The sequence below is a fragment of the Nerophis ophidion genome, linkage group LG08 (assembly GCF_033978795.1).
Source record: "Nerophis ophidion isolate RoL-2023_Sa linkage group LG08, RoL_Noph_v1.0, whole genome shotgun sequence".
NCBI lineage: Eukaryota > Metazoa > Chordata > Actinopteri > Syngnathiformes > Syngnathidae > Nerophis > Nerophis ophidion.
Window position 1 is genome coordinate 15,117,201 of NC_084618.1, and position 23,572 is coordinate 15,140,772.

A 23,572-nucleotide genomic window follows, 5' to 3' on the forward strand; every position below is an offset into this window, starting at 1 on the left:
CACTACTGTAAAGCACTTTTGACGGTGCTGAGAAAAAGAAAATGTATAAATTACGTTACCATACAAGTTAATTAATGCCGCTAGGTTACGTTTTACAGGCTGGGATGCGATTTTGCGGCGTACATACCTGCTTCGGGTCTTGGGAGGCTTTCCACGCGCAATTTAGTACGGCCTGTAGCTGTTGCTGTGAACAGGGCGCCGCGGCGACTTGCCGTAGCCAAGGGGCGGGGCTGCGAGAGAGGTAGAAAATGACACAAATAAATAAAAACATGACTTGATGTGGTCCTGAGTGGGGGGTCGGGGAGTTAATGCTAGCTAAATAGTCTTTGTCATTTTGCCTCCATGTCACTGTCCTGTAATTTTCCGCCTACCTTTTTTGGGGGGGAATTCTGCTTATCGTCCACAATCATTAAGACAGACAAATGGTGCTTTTTTTTTGCATTCTAACATGTCAAAATCGACTCATTCTTGGAAGCTAGCAATGGGAGAAATCAATTCTACCTCGAAATTACATTAAAAAATGCAATCAAAAACCGTCGTCAATACTTCATTTACGTTATATATGCTGTATAATAACCAAGCTGGAGCCACATTGTTGTTGTAAGAGTGAAAACAGAGTAACTATTTTTTTGGCATGCTTCGGTTTTAGCCGTAATAGCTATCTAGATTGCACGTCACCCCGAAACATGTTTGTAATGCACAACACAATGTGATAAGACACCGATCTGTATTGCCTTAAACACATTAATATCATATTACAGTATCTGTAAAGTATTATTTCATGTTTTATTTGTACACAGCTAGCCAGAGAGTGTATACACTGTAGTTGTAATAAAAAGTGTAACTCATTCAATGGACAGTTTTGCGTTTGGTCCAGCTGGCCGGGGAAATTTTTCCCCGTTAATGTGGGTGAGCACTCCATTTATGCCGAAATAGCTTGGCTTCAAATTCCACGTGTACAGCACCAAAGGGACTTTCACCTCACTCTCCCCCGGCTTCCGTCTGCTCCAACATCTCACTCTTCCTTTGTGCTCGCTTCCAGAAGCAGCAATTCTTCCTCAGTATATTCAGCTTCAAAAAGATACGGTTGTGAATCTTCATTTGTCCCAAAATAGTTGTCTTCATTGTCTGTTACCAAGTCTTCCATGACATAAAAAAACACACACGGCCTTGTTTCCAGAAGTAGCAAGTGCGTTGCTACGGAAAGGGAAATGCGAAGGAAGTCAGTCCGGGTATTGATAAAAATTACCAAATTACAGTAAATATTGTACATATTACATATTGTCATGAAGGTGTCTGTTACTACATTATATATATATATATACATTATATATATATATGTATGTATATATATATATATATTATATATATATACATACATATATATATATATACATACATACATATATTTATATATACATACATGTAATATGTACAATATGCCTACTGCAAGTATATATATATATATATATATATATATACATACATATATATATACACATATACATACATATATATACATACATATATATACATACATATATACACATACATGCATATATACATACATATATATACATATATATGTATATATATATATATATACTTGCAGTATGCATATTGTACATATTACATAGTCATGAAGGTGTTAGTTACTACAATATACATACATATATATATGTATATATATTGTAGTAACAAACACCTTCATGACTATGTAACATGTACAATATACACACTGCAAGTATATATATATATATATATATATATATATATATATATATATATATATATATATATATATATATACACACTTGCAGTGTGCATATTGTACATATTACATATGGTTATGGTGTCTGTTACTACATTATGTACTGTATATACTTGCAGTGGGTGTATTGTACATACTACATATTGATATGAAGGTGTCAGTTACTACAATATAAATATACTTGCAGTGTGTTTATAAAACATATAAAATATTGTTATAAGGGTGTCAGTTACTACATTATATATATATATATATATATATATATATATATATATATATATATATACATACATACATACTTGTAGTGTGTATATTGTACATATTACATATTGTTATGAAGGTGTCTGTTACTACTTTATATATAAATACTTGCAGTGTGTATCTTGTACATATTACATATGGTTATGGTGTCTGTTACTACATTATGTACTGTATATACTTGCAGTGGGTGTATTGTACATACTACATATTGATATGAAGGTGTCAGTTACTACAATATAAATATACTTGCAGTGTGTTTATAAAACATATTAAATATTGTTATAAGGGTGTCAGTTACTACATTATATATATATATATATATATATATATATACATACATACTTGTAGTGTGTATATTGTACATATTACATATTGTTATGAAGGTGTCTGTTACTACTTTATATATAAATACTTCCAGTGTGTATCTTGTACATATTACATATGGTTATGGTGTCTGTTACTACATTATGTACTGTATATACTTGCAGTGGGTGTATTGTACATACTACATATTGATATGAAGGTGTCAGTTACTACAATATAAATATACTTGCAGTGTGTTTATAAAACATATTAAATATTGTAATAAGGGTGTCAGTTACTACATTTTATATATATATATATATATATATACATACATACTTGTAGTGTGTATTTTGTACATATTACATATTGTTATGAAGGTGTCTGTTACTACTTTATGTATAAATACTTGCAGTGTGTATATTATACATATTACATATTATTATGAAGGTGTCCGTTTCTACATTATGTATAAATATTTGCAGTGTGTATATTATACATATTATTATGAAGGTGTCTGTTACTACATTATGTATACATTTTTGCAGTTTGTATACAAAACGTTGGAGGGTTTTGAAACCATTTTAGAGACTTTGAAGGCTACAACGATGACTTCCATTAGCCGCATTTTCCAAGCGTTTTTTTTTTACCCTCTTTAAAATTCAAAAGAAAAACAAGACCTGTGTTCTTGTTGATCACGAACAATAAACAACATTCCGAAAAAGTGCAGTTCCCCTTTAAAGGCTAAATACAATGTTTACATATATTGTCCTGCTACATTATATTGTTTTGCTCTATTTGTCATTTGTTGTAACACAGGCTGCACTTTTTAAACACCTGCTACTTGTATTATTCTGCCCTCCCTGAAATGTTGCAACCTAGTTTGGCAGCTATGTAAACAATCCTTTAAATTAGAGATGAAAAAACATCCGATTTGAGGTTGTTTATTCATAGTCTTCACAATGAAGTTACACAGAGGACAGTACATTAATATACACATCAAGTGCACACACATGTCGGGATGGGCACTGTTCACTTTTGAACCCATGCGGTACCAATTCTCAGGACCTGGGAATCGATACCGGTACTCAACGGCCCACATTGTCAGTACTTTTGTGTGTGTTAATAAATATTGTTTTTTGATCGTAAAATCCAATTGTTTATTGTTTTCATTTGCAAGTAGGACATTAAGTGGCAATTGCAGTTATTGGGAAGTGAATTATATTTATATAGCGCTTTTCTCTAGTGAGTCAAAGCGCTTTACATAGTGAAACTTGATATCTAAGTTCCATTTAAAGCAGTGCGGGGGGCACTGCGAGCAGGTGGGTGAAATGTCTTCCCTAAGGACACAACGGCAGTGACTAGGATGGCGGAAGCGGGGATCGAACCTGGAACCCTCAAGTTGCTGGCAGTGAGAAAGGGGCTATTGCTTTCAAGAAGACAAAGCACCATCCAGGAGTTCATCGTTTATTATCTTTGGAAGGCGGAACAATGGCGGACAATGTGCTCGTCCCACTACGCGTTGTCGTTTATACTGTAAATGGACATGGGAGAAATGTGGGAAAATGGCCGGCTTTTGACAGGAAGTAAAAAAGGGTACTTACTGCCGTCGTCGCCGTATCCGTAGTAGTTGCCGTATCCTGAGTAATCGTAGTCGCCGTAGCCTCCGTATCCCTGGTTACCGTAGCCATAGTTGCCATAGCCTTGATTCCAGTAGTTTCCGTAGCCTTGGTTCCATTGTTGACCAGGACCTGGGAATGCATTTTTTTTTTAAGAGTAAGAATTTGTCCCAAGATTAATGAGCACAAGTGACTCACCGCCGCCCCTTCCTCGAGACCTAGTGGCGTACCCTCCTCTTCCTCCCCAGTACTGCTGCTGCTGGTACTGCTCCTTGGACATGGCCTCCTTCACTTCACACTGCCAGGAGGCAACAAAGGGTTGGATTACCGTCAATTCCAGATTCTTTTTTTCCCCTACACTTTGAACCCTGCGGTTTATAAAACGGTGTTGAGAATTTGACGGCCATAATGCAACTACCGTATTTCCTTGAATTGCCGCCGGGTATATAGTACGCGCCTGCCTAGAATTAGTGCCGGGTCAAACTCGTTTCGCAAAATATTATTTTTATTAGCGCATGTCTAGAATTTCCGCCGGGTCAAACTCGTCACGTCACGAGTGACACTTCATCTGTCATCATTTTCAAAATGGAGGAGTTTGATTTCAATAATTTGAAATCACATAAAGGGAAGAAGATTAAGAGCTATTCAGTAGGCTTTAAGGTCCAAGCTATTAAATATGCTAAAAAGAACAGTAAGCAGCTATGTTTTATTAATATACCGTAGCTGCGTGTGTCAAATATCATTAAATGACTCCCGCCTCCTGGTGGTAGAGGGCGCTAGTGATCCTTCTTGCGACTACTCGGCTGCAGAAAAAGTGACAACAAGCAGCAAGAGTGAGCAGCGATCGTTTATTTTTTCCTCTCGCTTGCACTTTTAACATGGAGGATTACATATCTTAAATAAACTGGACTTTCACTCAAAGCAGGAGGTAATAAAGGAAGATCTCCATCGAGACAGAGAGACTTTTAAAACTGAAGAAAGATAAGGAAGACTTTTATAAACAAGTTATCGATGCTTTTGATCAAAAGGAGCTGTGCATGGACTTTATTTATAAGTAAAGGTAAGACCATAATAACGTTTTTTTTATTAAATGTGCTTTTCATGATGGTATCCTTACATCACACTCAAATTTATAAGCGCAGGCCTAAATTTACTGCATGCCTTTTGTAAACGCCGGAGTGAGAAGAGGTTTTAAAACAATTAGCGCGTGCTTGCCTTTAGTAAACGCTGGAGTGACGAGAGGTTTTGAATTAATTAGCGCCCAGGCGGCAATTCAAACTATGAAAAAAACTGCGACTTATAGTTCGAAAAATACGGTAATATGCCAACAGGTTTACAAGCGTCTGTGTTAGTATTATTAACTCAGAGTGGCATTCTGTTTGGGTTGTTTCAGGTATCGTAAATTCACCAAAACGTCACCGTGGAGTTATTAGGTCTGTTTCCGCAGCAAGCGGGTCCATGACCATGACTTATGTTTTGTTTGATCAGCCGTTTTACTGCCGTGTTACAGACACCGTTTGGAAACACTTAAGGTATGTAAATAAACATTCACTAAATATTCGGTGCCGATATATATCTCCAGTTTATGGTTAATTGCGGCTTATATGTAAAAATATTAATTCCTCCAAAAAACTTGCTGGGTGCAAATTAAATACCAGGGCGCTCGATAGTCCGGAATTCACAATATTTTGTAAAGGAAATATTTCCCGTTCTTTGGGCAAAAGGGAAGGACTTAGAAATGACTAGCTTTGGCCTTGGTTCTGCTGGAAGAAGATAAACACTATGAATGCACTTTGTGTTTGTCATCTATTTTCTCTCACATGCATAAATTACTATCATTAATAGTGTCACGTAGTGTCAGAATAATTATATACAAGTTATCAAACACCTTGTTTTCCCATGAATTCAGGCTGTCCTGCGAGAAGACAAATGCTGTCTTTGTTAAAGGCCTACCGCTTGTAAACCTCCACTGTGTGCGGTGGGATGCGACGTAGAGGTGTCGGTTTCTATGATCTATTGGACAGCCACAGGAAGACCTTATCATGACCCAAAGGAGGGGGCAAATCTGACACCGCTCCACGCACCTTTTTGTTTGAACGGTTTACGACACCTCCTGCCCTTAGGAGCAGCTGCGTAAAGTAATGTAATGTCATCAGAAAAATACTGATAAAGGAGGAGCGCGTTGGGACTGCCTTCAGAGCGTGGTGGGAGGCGGTAGCTGAGCTCTGTTTGTTTCTTGTGCTTCTTCCATCCATTTTCTACCGCTTATTCCCTTTGGGGTCGCTGGTGCCTATCTCAGCTACATACGGGCGGAAGGCGGCGTACACCCTGGACAAGTCGCCACCTCATCACAGTCTTATGCTTCTTGTCTTGTCTAATAGATGTCATGGGTGTTTGAACCTGACATGTAGTACCAGCCTGGAGAGAGCGGGCGGAGGAGAATGTGTGTGCGCTACTGCAACGCACTTCTTGTCAGGATCCCCAGGCAAAACATCCAGAAGCTGCAGTACATACAAAATAGTGCTGCGAGGATCCTGACGAGAGTGCGGAAACATGACCGCATCACACCAACTCTCAAATCCCTTCACTGGCTTCCTGTTCCATTCAGGATTGAATTCAAAATCACCAGTGCCTCCATGGAAATGCCCCCCTCTACCTCAAGGAACTACTCACCCCCAAATCCTCCACACGACACCTCCGCTCCATACAGGCTAACCTCCTCCAACCTCCACAGACAAAGCTTCGAACAATGGGAGACCGGGCTTTCTGCTCCGCTGCTCCCAGTCTGTGGAACCCACTCCCTGACCACCTGAGGGCACCTCAGACTGTGGATGCTTTTAAAAAAGGCTTAAAAACCCATCTTTTTAAAAAAAAGCCTTTCTATAGACATGCATGCTGGTTGTAGCTTTTGGGCTGTTTCTAGTTTTATATTTTATTTATTTTTATTATTACAATTGTTTTACACTGTGGCACTTTGAGGTTGTTTGCTCAACGTAAAGTGCTTTTTACAAATAAAATCTATTATTATTATTATTATTATAAGTTAACTTTCAGTTTCAATTCCTGCAAAAGGCGATGCGTGGAGGACAAAAGCATGAGAGATGGGCGACCATTTTAGAGACTGCTTTGACCTTTAGATAGCTTGAATCACACTGTTATATTGGTACTTGCTGCTGTTTTGTCGAATAATTTGTAGAATTGGAGAAGGCATTCGACCGTGTCCCTCGGGAAGTCCTCTGGGGAGTGCTCAGAGAGTATGGGGTACCGGACTGTCTTATTATGGCAGTCCGCTCCCTGTATGATCAGTGTCAGAGCTTGGTCCGCATTGCTGGCAGTAAGTCGGACACGTTTCCAGTGAGGGTTGGACTCCGCCAAGGCTGTCATTTGTCACCGATTCTGTTCATAACTTTTATGGACAGAATTTCTAGGCGCAGCCAAGGCGTTGAGGGGATCCGGTTTGGTGGCCACGGGATTAGGCCTCTGCTTTTTGCAGATGATGTGGTCCTGATGGCTTCATCTGACCGGGATCTTCAGCTCTCACTGGATCGGTTCGCAGCCGAGTGTGAAGCGACCGGAATGAGAATCAGCACCTCCAAGTCCGAGTCCATGGTTCTCGCGCGGAAAAGGGTGGAGTGCCATCTCCGGGTTGGGGAGGAGACCCTGCCCCAAGTGGAGGAGTTCAAGTACCTAGGAGTCTTGTTCACGAGTGAGGGAAGAGTGGATCGTGAGATAGACAGGCGGATCGGTGCGGCGTCTTCAGTAATGCGGACGTTGTATCGATCCGTTGTGGTGAAGAAGGAGCTGAGCCGGAAGGCAAAGCTCTCAATTTACCGGTCGATCTACGTTTCCATCCTCACCTATGGTCATGAGCTTTGAGTCATGACCAAAAGGATAAGATCACGGGTACAAACGGCCGAAATAAGTTTCCTCCGCCGGGTGGCGGGGCTCTCCCTTAGAGATAGGGTGAGAAGCTCTGCCATCCGGGAGGAACTCAAAGTAAAGCCGCTGCTCCTCCACACATCGAGAGGAGCCAGATGAGGTGGTTCGGGCATCTGGTCAGGATGCCACCCGAACGCCTCCCTAGGGATGTGTTTAGGGCACGTCCAGCTGGTAGGAGGCCACGGGGAAGACCCAGGACACGTTGGGAAGACTATGTCTCCCAGCTGGCCTGGGAATGCCTCGGGATCCCCCGGGAAGAGCTAGACGAAGTGGCTGGAGATAGGGAAGTCTGGGCATCCCTGCTTAGGCTGCTGCCCCCGCGAACCGACCTCGGATAAGCGGAAGATGATGGATGGATGGATGGAATTTGTAGAACTGCAGTTATAATCACCACCGTTAGAACTAAAGAATCTAGAGGAATCTTCCCTCCCTTAACAAGTTATCATTATTACTATTAATATTTCGAAAGTCGCTGTTGCGTCGTTATCGCTGTTAGCGGAGAAAAGCGTACCTTGCTCAGGCCGATGTTGTGGTACTTCTTCTCCATGATGTTCTTCACCGCCTCCTCTTCCTTGAACGTGATGAAGCAGAAGCCCCGCCTTTTGTTGGTCTTGCTCTCCATGGGGAGCTCCACGGATTCCACCTGGCGGCAGCACACAGGTTATGCGTTCATGGACATCAACAACAAGAGCACAGAATGTGAGACCAACCTCTCCAAAGGCAGAAAAGTACTCTCGGACTTTCTCCTCGGGGGTGTCCGGGGAGAGACCCCCCACAAAAATCTTCTTGACCGGCTCTTTGCCCTTCATGGCCTTGGCCTTTTTGGGGTCGATGACCTTTCCGTTGAGCTTGTGTTCCTTTTGAGACGTGACCTACAGTATGTCAGGAAAAAAAAAAAGACGTATATTCAGTGTCAACGGCGACTAATATTCCTCAGGCGCCGTCTAACCTTGTCCACGCTTCCGACATCTTTGAAGAGCACAAAGCCGAAGCCCCTGGATCGACCCGTCATGGGGTCCAGTTTCAGAGTGCAGTCTATGACCTCCCCGAACTTGGAGAAGTAATCTTTCAGGTCCTTCTTTGTGGTGTCCCAGCTCAGGCCTCCGACAAACACCTTCCTTCAGGAGAAAAAGCACATTGTGATTACAGATTTGCGGGTTTTATTCGCTCGCGAGACATTTCATTAGGTATAAAAGTAAGTGCATCTCTATCCTCCTTCAAAACCGCTCTAAAACAACACCTCCAGGCAACTTCAACACTTTACTAATACCCTCCTCCATCCACATCCCATCTCCCCGGATTATAAACAACTCAAATGTACTTCTAATGTATATACTTGTTCTTATGCTATCTAAACTCACTATGTTCTCTGCTGGCTGTACATATCCTACTAAATAAGACCTACACTGTTTCAATGTCCACATTTCTCTGTTGATGACTGAAGTACTGATATCAACTAAAGCTCCTCATCCCACCCAATCCAATCCAATACACTTTATTTATATAGCACATTTAAACAACAATAAAGTTTCCAAAGTGCTGCACAGCCATGTTAAAAACAATATTATGCTCCACCAATGACTGAATAAAACAAAAAATGAATAAAAATAAAACCAATAAAAACAAATATGATTAAAAACTATTTTAAAAGGTAAAATCAATTAAAACAGTAAAATAGAAATCAAAGTGTATAAAAAACACAGAGGACAACAGAGGACAGAGGACCACACAACTCACGTAGTGTTAAAAGCCAAAGAATAAAAGTGGGTCTTAAGACGAGACTTAAAACACTCCACTGTGGAAGCAGTTTGAACATGGAGGGGCAGAGTGTTCCAGAGCCTAGTACCGACCACAGAGAAGGCCCTGTCTCCCCTGGTCTTAAGTCTGGTCTTGGGCACCACGAGCTGGAGCTGGCTCTCGGACCTCAGAGCGCGCGCAGGGATGTAAATTTGGATGAGGTCCGAGATATATTGAGGTGCCAGTCCATGTAAAGATTTAAAAACAAACCGCAATGTTTTAAATTCAATTCTAAAATGAACAGGGAGCCAGTGCAAACTCTGAAGAATTGGGGTTATATGCTGGCGTTTCCTGGCCCCTGTTAAAAGTCCTGCTGCCGCGTTCTGGACTAACTGCAACCGGGAGAGAGCTTTTTGGCTAATGCCAGCATAAAGTGCATTGCAGTAGTCCAGGCGACTTGAAATAAAAGCATGCACGACTTGTTCAAAAAGGTTAAAAGATGAAAACGGTTTAACCTTTACTAAAAGACGAAGGTGATAAAAACACGATTTTAAAACGCCATTGACTTGTTTGTCTAGTTTAAAATCGCTGTCTATAGTGACGCCAAGGCTGGTGACTTTGGGACGCACATCATTTTGCAATGGTCCCAAGTCAGTAAGGGCCGGACCAAAAACTAAAATTTCCGTTTTTCCCTCATTCATTATTAAAAAATTGTGGGCTAACCAAGCCTTGAGGTCACATAGACAGTTAAGAAGGGGTGTCAGGGGGCCGTGGCTTTTTGAAATCGGCATATAAATTTGGCAGTCATCTGCATAAAAGTGATAAAACACTCCATGTTTCTTGAAAATATCTCCAAGAGGGAGGAGATAAAGAGCGAACAGGATGGGGCCTAAAATAGATCCTTGGGGGACACCACAGTAAAGCGGGGCAGAAGAGGAGGTGGCGTCCCCCAGCCTGACAGAGAAGGACCTCTCACCCCCCGGATTGTAAATAATGTAAATAATTCAATGTACATACTATGATGATTAACTTGTGTGATGACTGTATTATGTTGATAGTATATATTTGTACCATGAATTGATTAACGTGGACCCCGACTTAAACAAGTTGAAAGACTTATTCAAGTGTTAACATTTAGTGGTCAATTGTACGGAATATATACTGAACTGTGCAATCTACTAATAAAAGTATCAATCAATCAATCAATCAAACACATGCACACTGCAAAGAAGGGCATCCAAACATGTTTTACATGTAGAAAAAAATCATAATATGACCCCTTTAACTAAACCGTCCATAAATCTAAGTGCACATGAAAACACAGCTTCACCACTTTAGTCATAATTTTTGCACTTAAAGGTCATATATTCTACATTTAAAAGACTTCCTTGTGGTCTACATAACTTCTAATGGTAGTTCTTTGGTCAAAATGTTGCAAAGATGATGTTTTACGGACGGTTTTCTCGAACTATACGCTACTTTGTACATTGGCAATAATCCGTTGATGTCATCAGTGCAAATAAGTTTTGCAGATTCCAGGATGCATGAAAAAAGGCGAGATTATTTTTGTTATTTTTGCAATATAGCCATGATTTAATTTCCAATTTTCCACACTTTTGTGGATCCCAAATACACAACAACGTGCACCAGTAGGTAAGAAAAGTTGCATTATAGGTCCCCCCTAGGAAACATCTTCACGACTTTAGCGCCAGGCTTTTTCTGTTTGTTTTAGATCGGTGATATCAAAGATGTGGCCCGCGGGCCGGAAACTTGCCCCTGGAACAGGATCAATCCGGCCCTTGAGATGAGTTTGCTAAGTGTAAAGTTGAGCTGCATTTTTCAATTCAAGAAACTGCTGTACTAAATCTGTCCACTGCATTAGGCAATACTAATTCTGTTAGTTTATACCACGGCGAGCTCGTATAGACGGTAAAGCGGTTACTTAAAATGCTGCATGAGACACTGCACATTGATACAGTTCTGTGAAAAGGATTGTTTTCTCTGCAACTTTAAAGGAAGTGAAGAGTGTGTGATTTCCTGCAATACGGTCAGTGTTCAGGGCCCGAATTTAACCGCGGCAGCTGCGGCAAAAGCTGTGACCGCCCTCGTCATTTTCCGTAATCCCCCCAAAAAATTGACCAACATTTGCGGCAAGAACATGTCGTGACCGCCCTTGACTTTTTACTTGTTCATGGGCGAGGGATGTAACAATAAACAGTGTAATGAAAATTTCCAACGGTGTCTAACTTTTGAATTACCGAAAAGCCGTCATTTATTAATGCATTTTAGGCAACGAGAGGTCAGGCGCATGCGCATTAGCGTCGTATGATTTGCTAATCATGGCAGACTAACTACACGGACTTTGCTCGGGAGATTTCCCCTTGGAGTAAACGGAACCAAGTGCTTGGTTTAACATAATTTCCCCTCGCTTCCTGCTGTGCGTTTGAGAGCGCCTGATGGTCAGCGCCTGAGAGCTGCGGCCTACCACCATGACCTTGAACTACCTTCCCTCTGTTGCTAGATATCTGGAGATGCATGTTGTAACATGTATATGTGCTTTGCTATGGAGGTTTTTTTCCTCACTCCGAACTGGGCCCCCCGTAGGAGCCCAGTCTGGATTGTATTTTTTTACTCATCCTTCCCCAGCGTTTACCTTTTTCCCATCTTTTACGGAACGCCTTATGGCGACCCATCAGCGTTCTTGTTCTGTAACCCTGTACACTATTTGTTTGTCTAATCTTGAACATGTTTGTGCTGAAAACAAAATTTCGTTGTACTTGTTGCAATGACAAACAATAAAGACCTACCTATACAGCGAAGGAAAAAACTATTTGATGTTACTTTGATTTTCTCAATACAGCGCCCATCAGTTGCTGTGACAGAGTTATTAATGAGGTGAGGAAACATGCAGCGGGTGATGTGTCGTGAACGTTATCACAACTTGTTTAGAAAGTCTTTACTTTGTTTACTGAAATGAACACTCCTTTTTTAACTTCAAACTGCACCAGCGTTCAAATAACATCAATACTAATGTTTTGTCCTCTCATCGAATTGAATTCAGTCTGTAAAGATTGTGTATTCGATGTGACACTTTATTTTTGTTGGCCAAACTGTTTTACTGAACAAAGAGAAGAACAAAGCTTGTTTATTAGACTTCATCAGCCAAACTGCTTTGTGATTTATTTTTATATCAAAAAGTAAACATAAGGATTTTTTTTTACATTACTTGGTTTTTTTTTCATGTCCCAAGGGTATTACTTCAAAAAACATTCATGTGACACAGCATGAATAGTTAATACGTATATGACATATTTCATATATGACAGGGTTGTAGCTGCCTGGAGGTGTTCTTTTAGTGCGCTTTTGAAGGAGGATAGAGATACACTTTTACACCTGTTGGCGTAGAAGAAGAATGAGTTAAGACTAGGGTTGCAAAATTCCGGGAATATTCAAAGTTGGAAACGTTATAAAATATATGCGAAAAACCGGGAATTAATGGGAATAAACATTGAATGCAACATGCTAGCTCTTGCAGCATGATTATTAGCTAAAACAACCTGATTTAATGCAAATTCAGTGGAATATCAACCCAGCACGGTGCATTCCTCATTCACATGTACAGATAATTCCCAGCATGCTCTACACTCCAGCAGGGCCACACTATTTGAGCCCACTGACTTCATCCTAGGTACTTAGGTGCTTGAACTCCTCCACTTGGGGCAGGGTCTCCTCCCCAACCCGGAGATGGCATTCCACCCTTTTCCGGGCGAGAACCATGGACTTGGACTTGGAGGTGCTGATTCTCATTCCGGTCGCTTCGCACTCGGTTGCAAACTGATCCAGTGAGAGCTGAAGATCCCGGTCAGATGAAGCCATCAGGACCACATCATCTGCAAAAAGCACAGACCTAATCCTGCGGTCACCAAACCGGAACCCCTCAACGCCTTGACTGCGCCTAGAAATTCTGTCCATAAAGGTTATGAACAGAATCGGTACCTAGGAGTCTTGTTCACGAGTGAGGGAAGAGTGGATGGTGAGATCGACAGGCGGATCGGTGCGGCGTCTTCAGTAATGCGGACGTTTTACCGATCCGTTGTGGTGAAGAAGGAGCTGAGCCGGAAGGCAAAGCTCTCAATTTACCGGTCGATCTACGTTCCCATCCTCACCTATGGTCAAGAGCTTTGGGTCATGACCGAAAGGATAAGATCACGGGTACAAGCGGCCGAAATGAGTTTCCTCCGCCGTGTGGCGGGGCTCTCCCTTAGAGATAGGGTGAGAAGCTCTGCCATCCAGGAGGAACTCAACGTAAAGCCGCTGCTCCTCCACATCGAGAGGAGCCAGATGAGGTGGTTCGGGCATCTGGTCAGGATGCCACCCGAACGGTAGGAGGCCACGGGGAAGACCCAGGACACGTTGGGAAGACTATGTCTCCCGGCTGGCCTGGGAATGCCTCGGGATCCCCCGGGAAGAGCTAGACGAAGTGGCTGGGGAAAGGGAAGTCTGGGTTTCCCTGCTTAGGCTGTTGCCCCCGCGACTCGACCTCGGATAAGCGGAAGAAGATGGATGGATGGATGACTTCATCCAGTCAGGTAAGTGTTGATGATATTACTGGGGTAAATACATTTGATCTATGGTATTTAAGTGTAATTTCTTGTTACTGCTCTTCCTGTACTTGTTCAATGATTTTAGGGCCAAAATTTCTAACGAGCAAGATTTATGTACCACCACAGTCTCATAATGAACCGAAAATATTTCTCCGTTAGCCGTGATGCTAATTTTCTTTATCTTAAATCCCATCAATTTATGCTAGCAACGTTACCGAACAAAATTTACCATTTTTGTGATCTAGCAAATACAAAATCAAAAGGTGTAGTTTCCTCTGCCTTCTGTTCTGCTAGCCATTCTGTTGTCATACAAGAATGTAGGTTATGGTTAGATTTAGCATGCTGATCGAGTGTTCATTTATTCATCCAGCCTATTTCTATTCATTTGTCCATCGGTGACATATTTTTAAAGACTGCTCCAATTGTTTAGCTGCTTATTTTAATCTGCGTGTGGCGTTGCAATAATATTTTACAAGCTTCCCATCTTCTGCGATGAGGTGGCGACTTGTCCAGGGTGTACCCTGCCTTCCGCCCGATTGTAGCTGAGATAAGCGCCAGCGCCCCCCGCGACCCCGAAAGGGAATAAGCGGTAGAAAATGGATGGATGGATGGTTGGGAAGCTTCCCATCTTATTCTACGGAATAAGATGGACGGCGTCCAACTTGGAATAATCAAAAACCGGGCAAAATTTCCCAACTTCCCGTTGTAAATTTCCAGAAACTTTCCACCAAATTCTCCCAACGGTGGCCGTGCCGGCAACCTGAGGGTTTCTGGTTCGATCCCCAGCTTCTAAAAACTACGTTACGTCCGTTATGTCCTTGAGCAAGACACTTCACCCTTGCTCCTGATGGTTCATAGTTAGGGCCTTAGCTCCCGCCATCAGTGTGTGAATGGGTGAATGTGGAAATATTGTCAAAGCGCTTTGAGTACCTTGAAGGTAAAAAAGCCCTTTACAGGTAAAACCAATTTACCATTATTCCTTTGCAACCCTAGTTAAGACCTTTGATGGATCGGAATCTGGGTTTGACGTTGTTTGTGGAGCTAAAAAAAAATTCTGTAGAACATCCGACGGGCCGGATTGAAAATCTTAATGGGCCCCCATGTGGCCCGCGGGCCCTATTTTGCCCAAACTCGGTCTAAATCAGGCCTGGGCAATTATTTTGACTTGGGCGCCAAATTTTTAAAAAAAATTTGTCTGGGGCCGATATATCTATTTTTAGGAACTCTAGTACAAAACCTCACAATAATGTCTGATTAAATGCTAAAAACGTTATGAGAGAGCACCTTAAAAAACAGAATGGAATTTAATTTTTTCTTACAAAATGAGACACCCAGACTGTACATGAACACAAAAAAGGTGGGAATGACAATATTAAAGGCCTACTGCAGGGGACGGGAACCTTTTTGGTTGAGAGAGCCAAAATGCCAAATATTTTAGAACGTATTTCCGTAAGAGCCATATACATTTTTTTTTTTAAACACTGAACAAAAATAAACGCAGCAATTTTTAGGTAAGACCAACATTTATAGAGTATAATAGGTCTGTAATAACATTGTTATTCTGAAGCTAACTGTGGAGGGGGCGTGGCCTGAGGGCCTGCAGCGAACCGGGGTGTGCCAGGACTGGCCTCGAATTCAGCAACAGGTGTGTAGATGGCCCACCTGGGCCTTGTTATCTAATCACTTGTCGCTCTGTTATAAGCAGCAGCCAGGAGGAGAGGCGAAGTTGGGGCTGGAGCCAGAGCGCGAACAAGAACGAAAGAGAAAAATACAATTGCTGGAAAGCAAATGAGAGACTTATTGAAAGATAAAACAATATTGTAACCCTAAAACAGGCTCTCATGTCGATGCTTGGTGGTCTGAAGAACCCCCAGGAGGGCAAGCCCCACACTAACCAATAATAAATAAATAATTTCTTACCATTAACGCAACTTCTTGAACAGGTGCGGTAGAAAAACGGATGGATGTATTAAAAACGCATGAGAAAGCTTTATATTTTGAACATTATTTTTAACAATGTGATTACAAATGGAATTATTCATTACTTATCGTGTTAAGCAATGTCAGCTCAGATTGACCTGAGAGCCAGATGCAGTCATCAAAAGAGCCACAGGTTCCCTACGCCTGGCCTACTGAAATGAGATGTTCTTATTTAAACGGAGATAGCAGGTCCATTCTATGTTTCATACTTGATCATTTCGCGATATTGCCATATTTTTGCTGAAAGGATTTAATAGAGAACATCCACGATAAAGTTCGCAACTTTTGGTGCTGATAAAAAAGCCTTGCCTGTACCGGAAGTAGCAGACGATGTGCGCGTGACGTCACGGGTTGTGGAGCTCCTCACATCTGAACATTGTTTACAATCATGGCCACCAGCAGCGAGAGCGATTCGGACCAAGAAAGCAAAAATTTCCCCATTAATTTGAGCGAAGATGAAAGATTTGTGGATGAGTAAAGTAAGAGTGAAGGACTAGAAAAAAAAGAGAAAAAAAAGACTATACAGTTGGAGATATTCAGATGTTATTAGACAAATTTACTAGGATAATTTTGGAAAATCTGTTATCTGCTTATTGTGGCTTCGCCGGATAGTCGAACCTCGGATTCAGGAGGAACAGTGTGGTTTTCGTCCTGGTCGTGGGACTGTGGACCAGCTCTATACTCTCGGCAGGGTTCTTGAGGGTGCATGGGAGTTTGCCCAACCAGTCTACATGTGCTTTGTGGACTTGGAGAAGGCATTCGACCGTGTCCCTCGTGAAGTCCTGTGGGGAGTGCTCAGAGAGTATGGGGTACCGGACTGTCTTATTGTGGCAGTCCGCTCCCTGTATGATCAGTGTCAGAACTTGGTCCGCATTGCTGGCAGTAAGTCGGACACGTTTCCAGTGAGGGTTGGACTCCGCCAAGGCTGTCCTTTGTCACCGATTCTGTTCATAACTTTTATGGACAGAATTTCTAGGCGCAGTCAAGGCGTTGAGGGGATCCGGTTTGGTGGCCACGGGATTAGGTCTCTGCTTTTTGCAGATGTAGTCCTGATGGCTTCATCTGGCCGGGATCTTCAGCTCTCACTGGATCGGTTCGCAGCAGAGTGTGAAGCGACCGGAATGAGAATCAGCACCTCCAAGTCCGAGTCCATGGTTCTCGCCCGGAAAAGGGTGGAGTGCCATCTCCGGGTTGGGGAGGAGACCCTGCCCCAAGTGGAGGAGTTCAAGTACCTAGGAGTCTTGTTCACGAGTGGGGGAAGAGTGGATCGTGAGATCGACAGGCGGATCGGTGCGGCGTCTTCAGTAATGCGGACGTTGTATCGATCCGTTGTGGTGAAGAAGGAGCTAAGCCGGAAGGCAAAGCTCTCAATTTACCGGTCGATCTACGTTCCCATCCTCACCTATGGTCATGAGCTTTGGGTCATGACCGAAAGGGTAAGATCAAGGGTACAAGCGGCCGAAATGAGTTTGGGGCTCTCCCTTAGAGATAGGGTGAGAAGCTCTGCCATCCGGGAGGAGCTCAATGTAAAGCCGCTGCTCCCCCACATCGAGAGGAGCCAGATGAGGTGGTTCGGGCATCTGGTCAGGATGCCACCCGAACGCCTCCCTAGGGAGGTGTTATGGGCACGTCCAATCGGTAGGAGGCCACGGGGAAGACCCAGGACACGTTGGGAAGACTATGTCTCCCGGCTGGCCTGGGAACGCCTCGGGATCCCCCGGGAAGAGCTAGACGAAGTGGCTGGAGATAGGGAAGTCTGGGCTTCCCTGCTTAGGCTGCTGCCCCCGCAACCCGACCTCGGATAAGCAGAAGATGGATGGATGGATGGATGGATGCTTATTGTGTTACTAGTGTTTTAGTGGGATTATATGGTCGTACCTATACAACCTGAAGGTCGGCCCCGCACCTTTCTTCAGCACCAGTCGACGGGTGGTGCCGATGCCCATCTCTGCCCTTCGCAGGGGACCCTCTTCGAAACACGATCTTTCGAAATGATCGCTGCATCACACACTGTACTTTGTGTGTGTGGTCCAATCCAACTGTGTTCGCTTGACTGCTCTGTTCCATAGTAAAGCTTCACCGCCATCTTTCGGGAATGTAAACAAAGAAACACCGGCTGTGTTTGCGTTGCTAAAGGCGGCCACCTACAGCTTTCTTCTTTGACGTCTCCATTATTCATTGAACAGATTGCAAAAGATTCAGCAACACAGACGTCCATAATACTGTGGAATTATGCGATAAAAACAGACGACTTATAGCTGGGAACGGTGCTGGAACAAGATGTCCTCTACAATGCGTGACGTCACATCATACCGCGATGTTTTAGCATTATACTTCCGCGCGAAATTTAAAATTGCAATTTAGTAAACTAAAGCGGCCGTATTGGCGTGTGTTGCAATGTTAATATTTCATCATTGATATATAAACTATCAGACTGCGTGGTCCGTAGTAGTGGCTTTCAGTAGGCCTTTAACTATGAACAATAAAACATGGACTATTGACAACATATGAACGTCAAAGCCCCCTCTCGATCAACATATTTTACAATCAAGCGAGATGCTACAAAATTGCAACAAACACAGCGAAATATGAATGTGAAAGGTAAAAAAAAAAAAAACACGTACAATCTGATATATCACTAAGCTTTAGAACTTGAGTATATTATGCAAAAGTGCAGATTCCAAACATTGAAATACTTTGAATAATTCAAGATTTACGGTCATTTGACAACATGAGTACACATCATACTGGCAGCTACAGTTTCCATCTTAAAGGCCTACTGAAAGCCACTACTACCCACCACGCAGTCTGATAGTTTATATATCAATGATGAAATATTAACATTGCAACACATGCCAATACGGCCGCTTTAGTTTACTAAATTACAAATTTTAATTTCTTGCAGAGTTTCCGGTTAAAAAATGTCGCGGAATGATGACGCGTATTTGTGACGTTATGAGTTGGAGGGGACATATTAATTAGCCCAGCACCACACACGGCTAAAAGTCGTCTCTTTTCATCGCACAATTACACAGTATTTTGGACATCTGTGTTGCTGAATCTTCTGTAATTTGTTCAATTAATAATGGAGACGTCAAAGAAGAATGCTGTTGGTGGAAAGCGGTGGATTGCAGCTGCCTTTAGCAACACAAACACAGCCGGTGTTTCTTTGTTTGTTGTGAAGCTTTAACACAGAGCGGTTAAGCGAACATGTTTCTCTACATCAACCAACAAGCTTTTGGATGGGAAAATTGTGATATTAAGTCGGCTCTTACCGGAGACTTGAGTGGATTATGAGACCTCCTCCTGCAGCTGTCAAAACGGCAACTGTGATCTTGGATACAGCTTCTCTCAGAGACACTGGCGTTCACCACAGCCCTCCGACTTTCAGGTATGACTTTATAATCTCACTAAAACTGTTAAGATCCGTACTCAGATCTTCCCATATTATAGTTTGTTGCATTTTTATTCACTCCGTTGTTCTACCCTCATACTTCCTGTTTAGTCATTACCATGGTTACTCATCAGTTCACCTGCTGCTCACGCCCCGCACACCTGCTACAGATAATCACCGTCACTTTATAAGCCGTCCTCTTTTGGTTGTTCAGCCTGGGTTCATAATTTGCTTTCACGCAACGAGTTACGCCTGCACTCTGTCATCGTATGTATATTCTCGCTAGCTTTTCACGCTCAGCCATTTGTTTATTCCAGCTCTCATGCTGTATGTTTTGTTTTACTCTTTAATGTGTCTATGTGACAGTTTAGTTCTCATTTTTGTATATCCTAGCTTTTATGCTAGCGTCCTTTGTTTGTTTTATTCTACTAGCTCCAGCCTTTTTGTTATATAGCTCTTTTTGTTATTTAAATAAATTGTGTATATCTTACCTTTGCTGTGTTCACTTGACGCATCCTCGAGGGAATCAAACCCGGCATCACAATGCCAAACCGGCGTAACAAAAAACACTATTAACACAATAAGCAGATAAGGGATTTTCCAGATTTGTCCTAGTATATGTGTCTAATAACATCTGAATCGCTCACACTGCCGTCGCCTAGAGCCGTCGCCCTTTCTTTTTTTGTGCTTCACTCTAACTTTCCTCATCCATAAATCTTTCATCTTCGCTCAAATTAATAGGGAACTCGTCGCTTTCTCGGTCTGAATTGCACTTTCTGCTGGTGGCTTTGATTATAAACGATGTTCAGATGTGAGGAGCTCAACAACCCGTGACGTCACGCGCACATCGTCTGCTACTTCCGTTACAGGCAAGGCTTTTTTATTAGCGACCAAAAGTTGCGAACATTATCGTCGATGTTCTCTACTAAATCCTTTCAGCAAAAATAGAATGGACCTGCTATCCCCCCGTTTAAATAAGAACATCACACTCACATTCACACACTAGGGCCAATTTAGTGTTGCCAATCAACCTATCCCCAGGTGCATGTTTTTGGAGGTGGGAGGGGCCTATCCCCAGGTGCATGTCTTTGGAGGTGGGAGGGGCCTATCCCCAGGTGCATGTTTTTGGAAGTGGGAGGAAGCCGGAGTACCCGGAGGGAACCCACGCATTCACGGGGAGAACATGCAAACTCCACACAGAAAGATCCCGAGCCTGGATTTGAACCCAGGACTGTAGGAACTTCGGATTGTGAGGCAGACGCACTAACCCCTCTCCCACCGTGAAGCCCTCAATCTATTTTTGCCTCGCTAATTTTGCAGCTGTAACCCTTAAGGGTCATATAACTTGGTATTGTTCCGCTCTCATTGGGGTCCTTCAGGCATTGGAGGGGCTTCCGGGGGCAAGGTTTTTGTAGGAGGAAGAAATTTGGTGTGACAGCTCCCATTAAAATCAATGTGAATATGTGAGGAGCCATCAAACATGTGACGTCATCGTCTGCGACTTCCGGTACAGGCAGGGCTTTTCTCTTAGCACCGAAAGTTGCCAACTTTATCGTGGATGTTCTCTACTAAATTAAAGCAGCTCACACAGCTGCCTGTTTAAAAAGCATTATAATTGGCTTGATTGTCATTGGTGAAAAATAACGGTGAGGAAAAAATATTAGCATTCCAGCATGCTAACCTTTCAATCTGAAATGCTGATTATCGGTCCTGCTAGACACCGAACTCTATTTAATAATACAACTCTAACATTTGACAACCAAACAATTAAACAAGGCGACACGGTAAAGAATCTGGGTATTATCTTCGACCCAACTCTCTCCTTTGAGTCACACATTAAAAGCGTTACTAAAACGGCCTTCTTTCATCTCCGTAATATCGCTAAAATTCGCTCCATTCTGTCCACTAAAGACGCTGAGATCATTATCCATGCGTTTGTTACGTCTCGCCTCGACTACTGTAACGTATTATTTTCGGGTCTCCCCATGTCTAGCATTAAAAGATTACAGTTGGTACAAAATGCGGCTGCTAGACTTTTGACAAGAACAAGAAAGTTTGATCACATTACGCCTGTACTGGCTCACCTGCACTGGCTTCCTGTGCACTTAAGATGTGACTTTAAGGTTTTACTACTTACGTATAAAATACTACACGGTCTAGCTCCATCCTATCTTGCCGATTGTATTGTACCATATGTCCCGGCAAGAAATCTGCGTTCAAAGGACTCCGGCTTGTTAGTGATTCCCAAAGCCCAAAAAAAGTCTGCGGGCTATAGAGCGTTTTCCGTTCGGGCTCCAGTACTCTGGAATGCCCTCCCGGTAACAGTTTGAGATGCCACCTCAGTAGAAGCATTTAAGTCTCACCTTAAAACACATTTGTATACTCTAGCCTTTAAATAGACTCCCTTTTTAGACCAGTTGATCTGCCGTTTCTTTTCTTTTTCTTCTATGTCCCACTCTCCCTTGTGGAGGGGGTCCGGTCCGATCCGGTGGCCATGTACTGCTTGCCTGTGTATCGGCTGGGGACGACATCTCTGCGTTTCCTGCTGGCTCCGCTGTGAACGGGACTCTCGCTGCTGTGTTGGATCCGCTTTGGACTGGACTCTCGCGACTGTGTTGGATCCATTGTGGATTGAACTTTCACAGTATCATGTTAGACCCGCTCGACATCCATTGCTTTCCTCCTCTCTAAGGTTCTCATAGTCATCATTGTCACCGACGTCCCACTGGGTGTGAGTTTTCCTTGCCCTTATGTGGGCCTACCGAGGATGTCGTGGTGGTTTGTGCAGCCCTTTGAGACACTAGTGATTTAGGGCTATATAAGTAAACATTGATTGATTGATTGATTGATCTATTTATGCCTCGCTAATTTTGCAGCTGTAACCCTTAAGAGTCATATAACTTGGTATTGTTCCGCTCTCATTGGGGTCCTTCAGGCATTGGAGGGGCTTCCGGGGGCAAGGTTTTTGTAGGAGGAAGAAATTTGGCGTGACAGCTCCAATTGAATTGAATTTAATTTAATTATATTTATATAGCGCTTTTCTCTAGTGACTCAAAGCGCTTTACATAGTGAAATTAAAATCAATGTGAATATGTGAGGAGCCATCAAACATGTGACGTCATCGTTTGCGACTTCCGGTACAGGCAGGGCTTTTCTCTTAGCACCGAAAGTTGCGAACTTTATCGTGGATTTTCTCTACTAAATCCTTTCAGCAAAAATATGGCAATATGGCAAAATGATCACGTATGACACATAGAATGGACCTTGCTATCCCCGTTTAAATAAGAACATCTCATTTCAGTAGGCCTTTGATTTGCCTAGACCTGGTCTCGATGACCATTACTGCCCCCAGTGGTGTAAGAGTGTATTACAACGGTCATATTTTTGGCGCCCCGGGCCTGTGTTGAATAAACGCTGCTCTGAAGAGAACCAGACATGTTGCTAGAATTAGTCACAATGTGGTTATGTTCGATTTTGAAAATGTTGGTGTTGTTTTAACAACACCAGGTGACATTTGACTCCCATCTTACCCTCCATCTTCCTCATTCTTACTGGCGTCGATCCGAGACCCTTCGGCCTCTCCGCCGGCATTCAGGCCGCCGTCGCTCGCCCCTGCCGCCGTCATGGGGTCGTCGCTGTACGCCTCGCCGTCCTCCTCCATCCTCGTGATGCTCATGTCTTCGCTGAAGTCGTCCGACATGCTCGCCTTGTCTGCGGGCGCAGTGGCGTCAGTTAGCCCGAGCTCAGCTAAACAGGCGAAGACGGGGAGGTGAGCTGGCGGGTTAACTTAAGACGTTCAAGCCGCCGCCTTTGGTCTGAATGCCTAAAAAGACAAGCTTGTCGGAGATTTTAATTTCTGTTTTATTTTTATTCCGGAGTATTAATGCAAGCCGCGCTTTTACCCAGCAATTTTACCCTTTCTCCTGTTATTGTCTTCTTCGTGGGACAATATCAAGTGTGTTGC

The 23,572-nt window shown here is 42.9% G+C and overlaps 1 protein-coding gene across 4 annotated transcripts in view; it reads right to left on the minus strand.

Moving 5' to 3' along the window:
- LOC133557391 (heterogeneous nuclear ribonucleoprotein D0-like) overlaps window positions 1-23,572 on the minus strand; it is a 28,592-nt gene extending 5,020 nt beyond the window's left edge. For 3 of the 4 annotated variants that reach the window (XR_009807754.1, XM_061907804.1, XM_061907805.1), the window contains exons 1-7: window positions 23,139-23,572; window positions 8,843-9,011; window positions 8,604-8,765; window positions 8,405-8,536; window positions 4,153-4,252; window positions 3,940-4,086; window positions 128-230 (exon numbers count right to left, since the gene is read on the minus strand). Coding sequence is in view for 3 of the 4 variants with exons in the window: in XM_061907804.1 (XP_061763788.1) it covers window positions 163-230; window positions 3,940-4,086; window positions 4,153-4,252; window positions 8,405-8,536; window positions 8,604-8,765; window positions 8,843-9,011; window positions 23,139-23,308 (948 nt within the window). In the remaining variant the exon portion in view is untranslated. Of the gene's footprint in view, window positions 1-127; window positions 231-3,263; window positions 3,870-3,939; window positions 4,087-4,152; window positions 4,253-8,404; window positions 8,537-8,603; window positions 8,766-8,842; window positions 9,012-23,138 lie in introns of those variants that run through there. The other variant, XM_061907807.1, reaches the window with a different exon arrangement.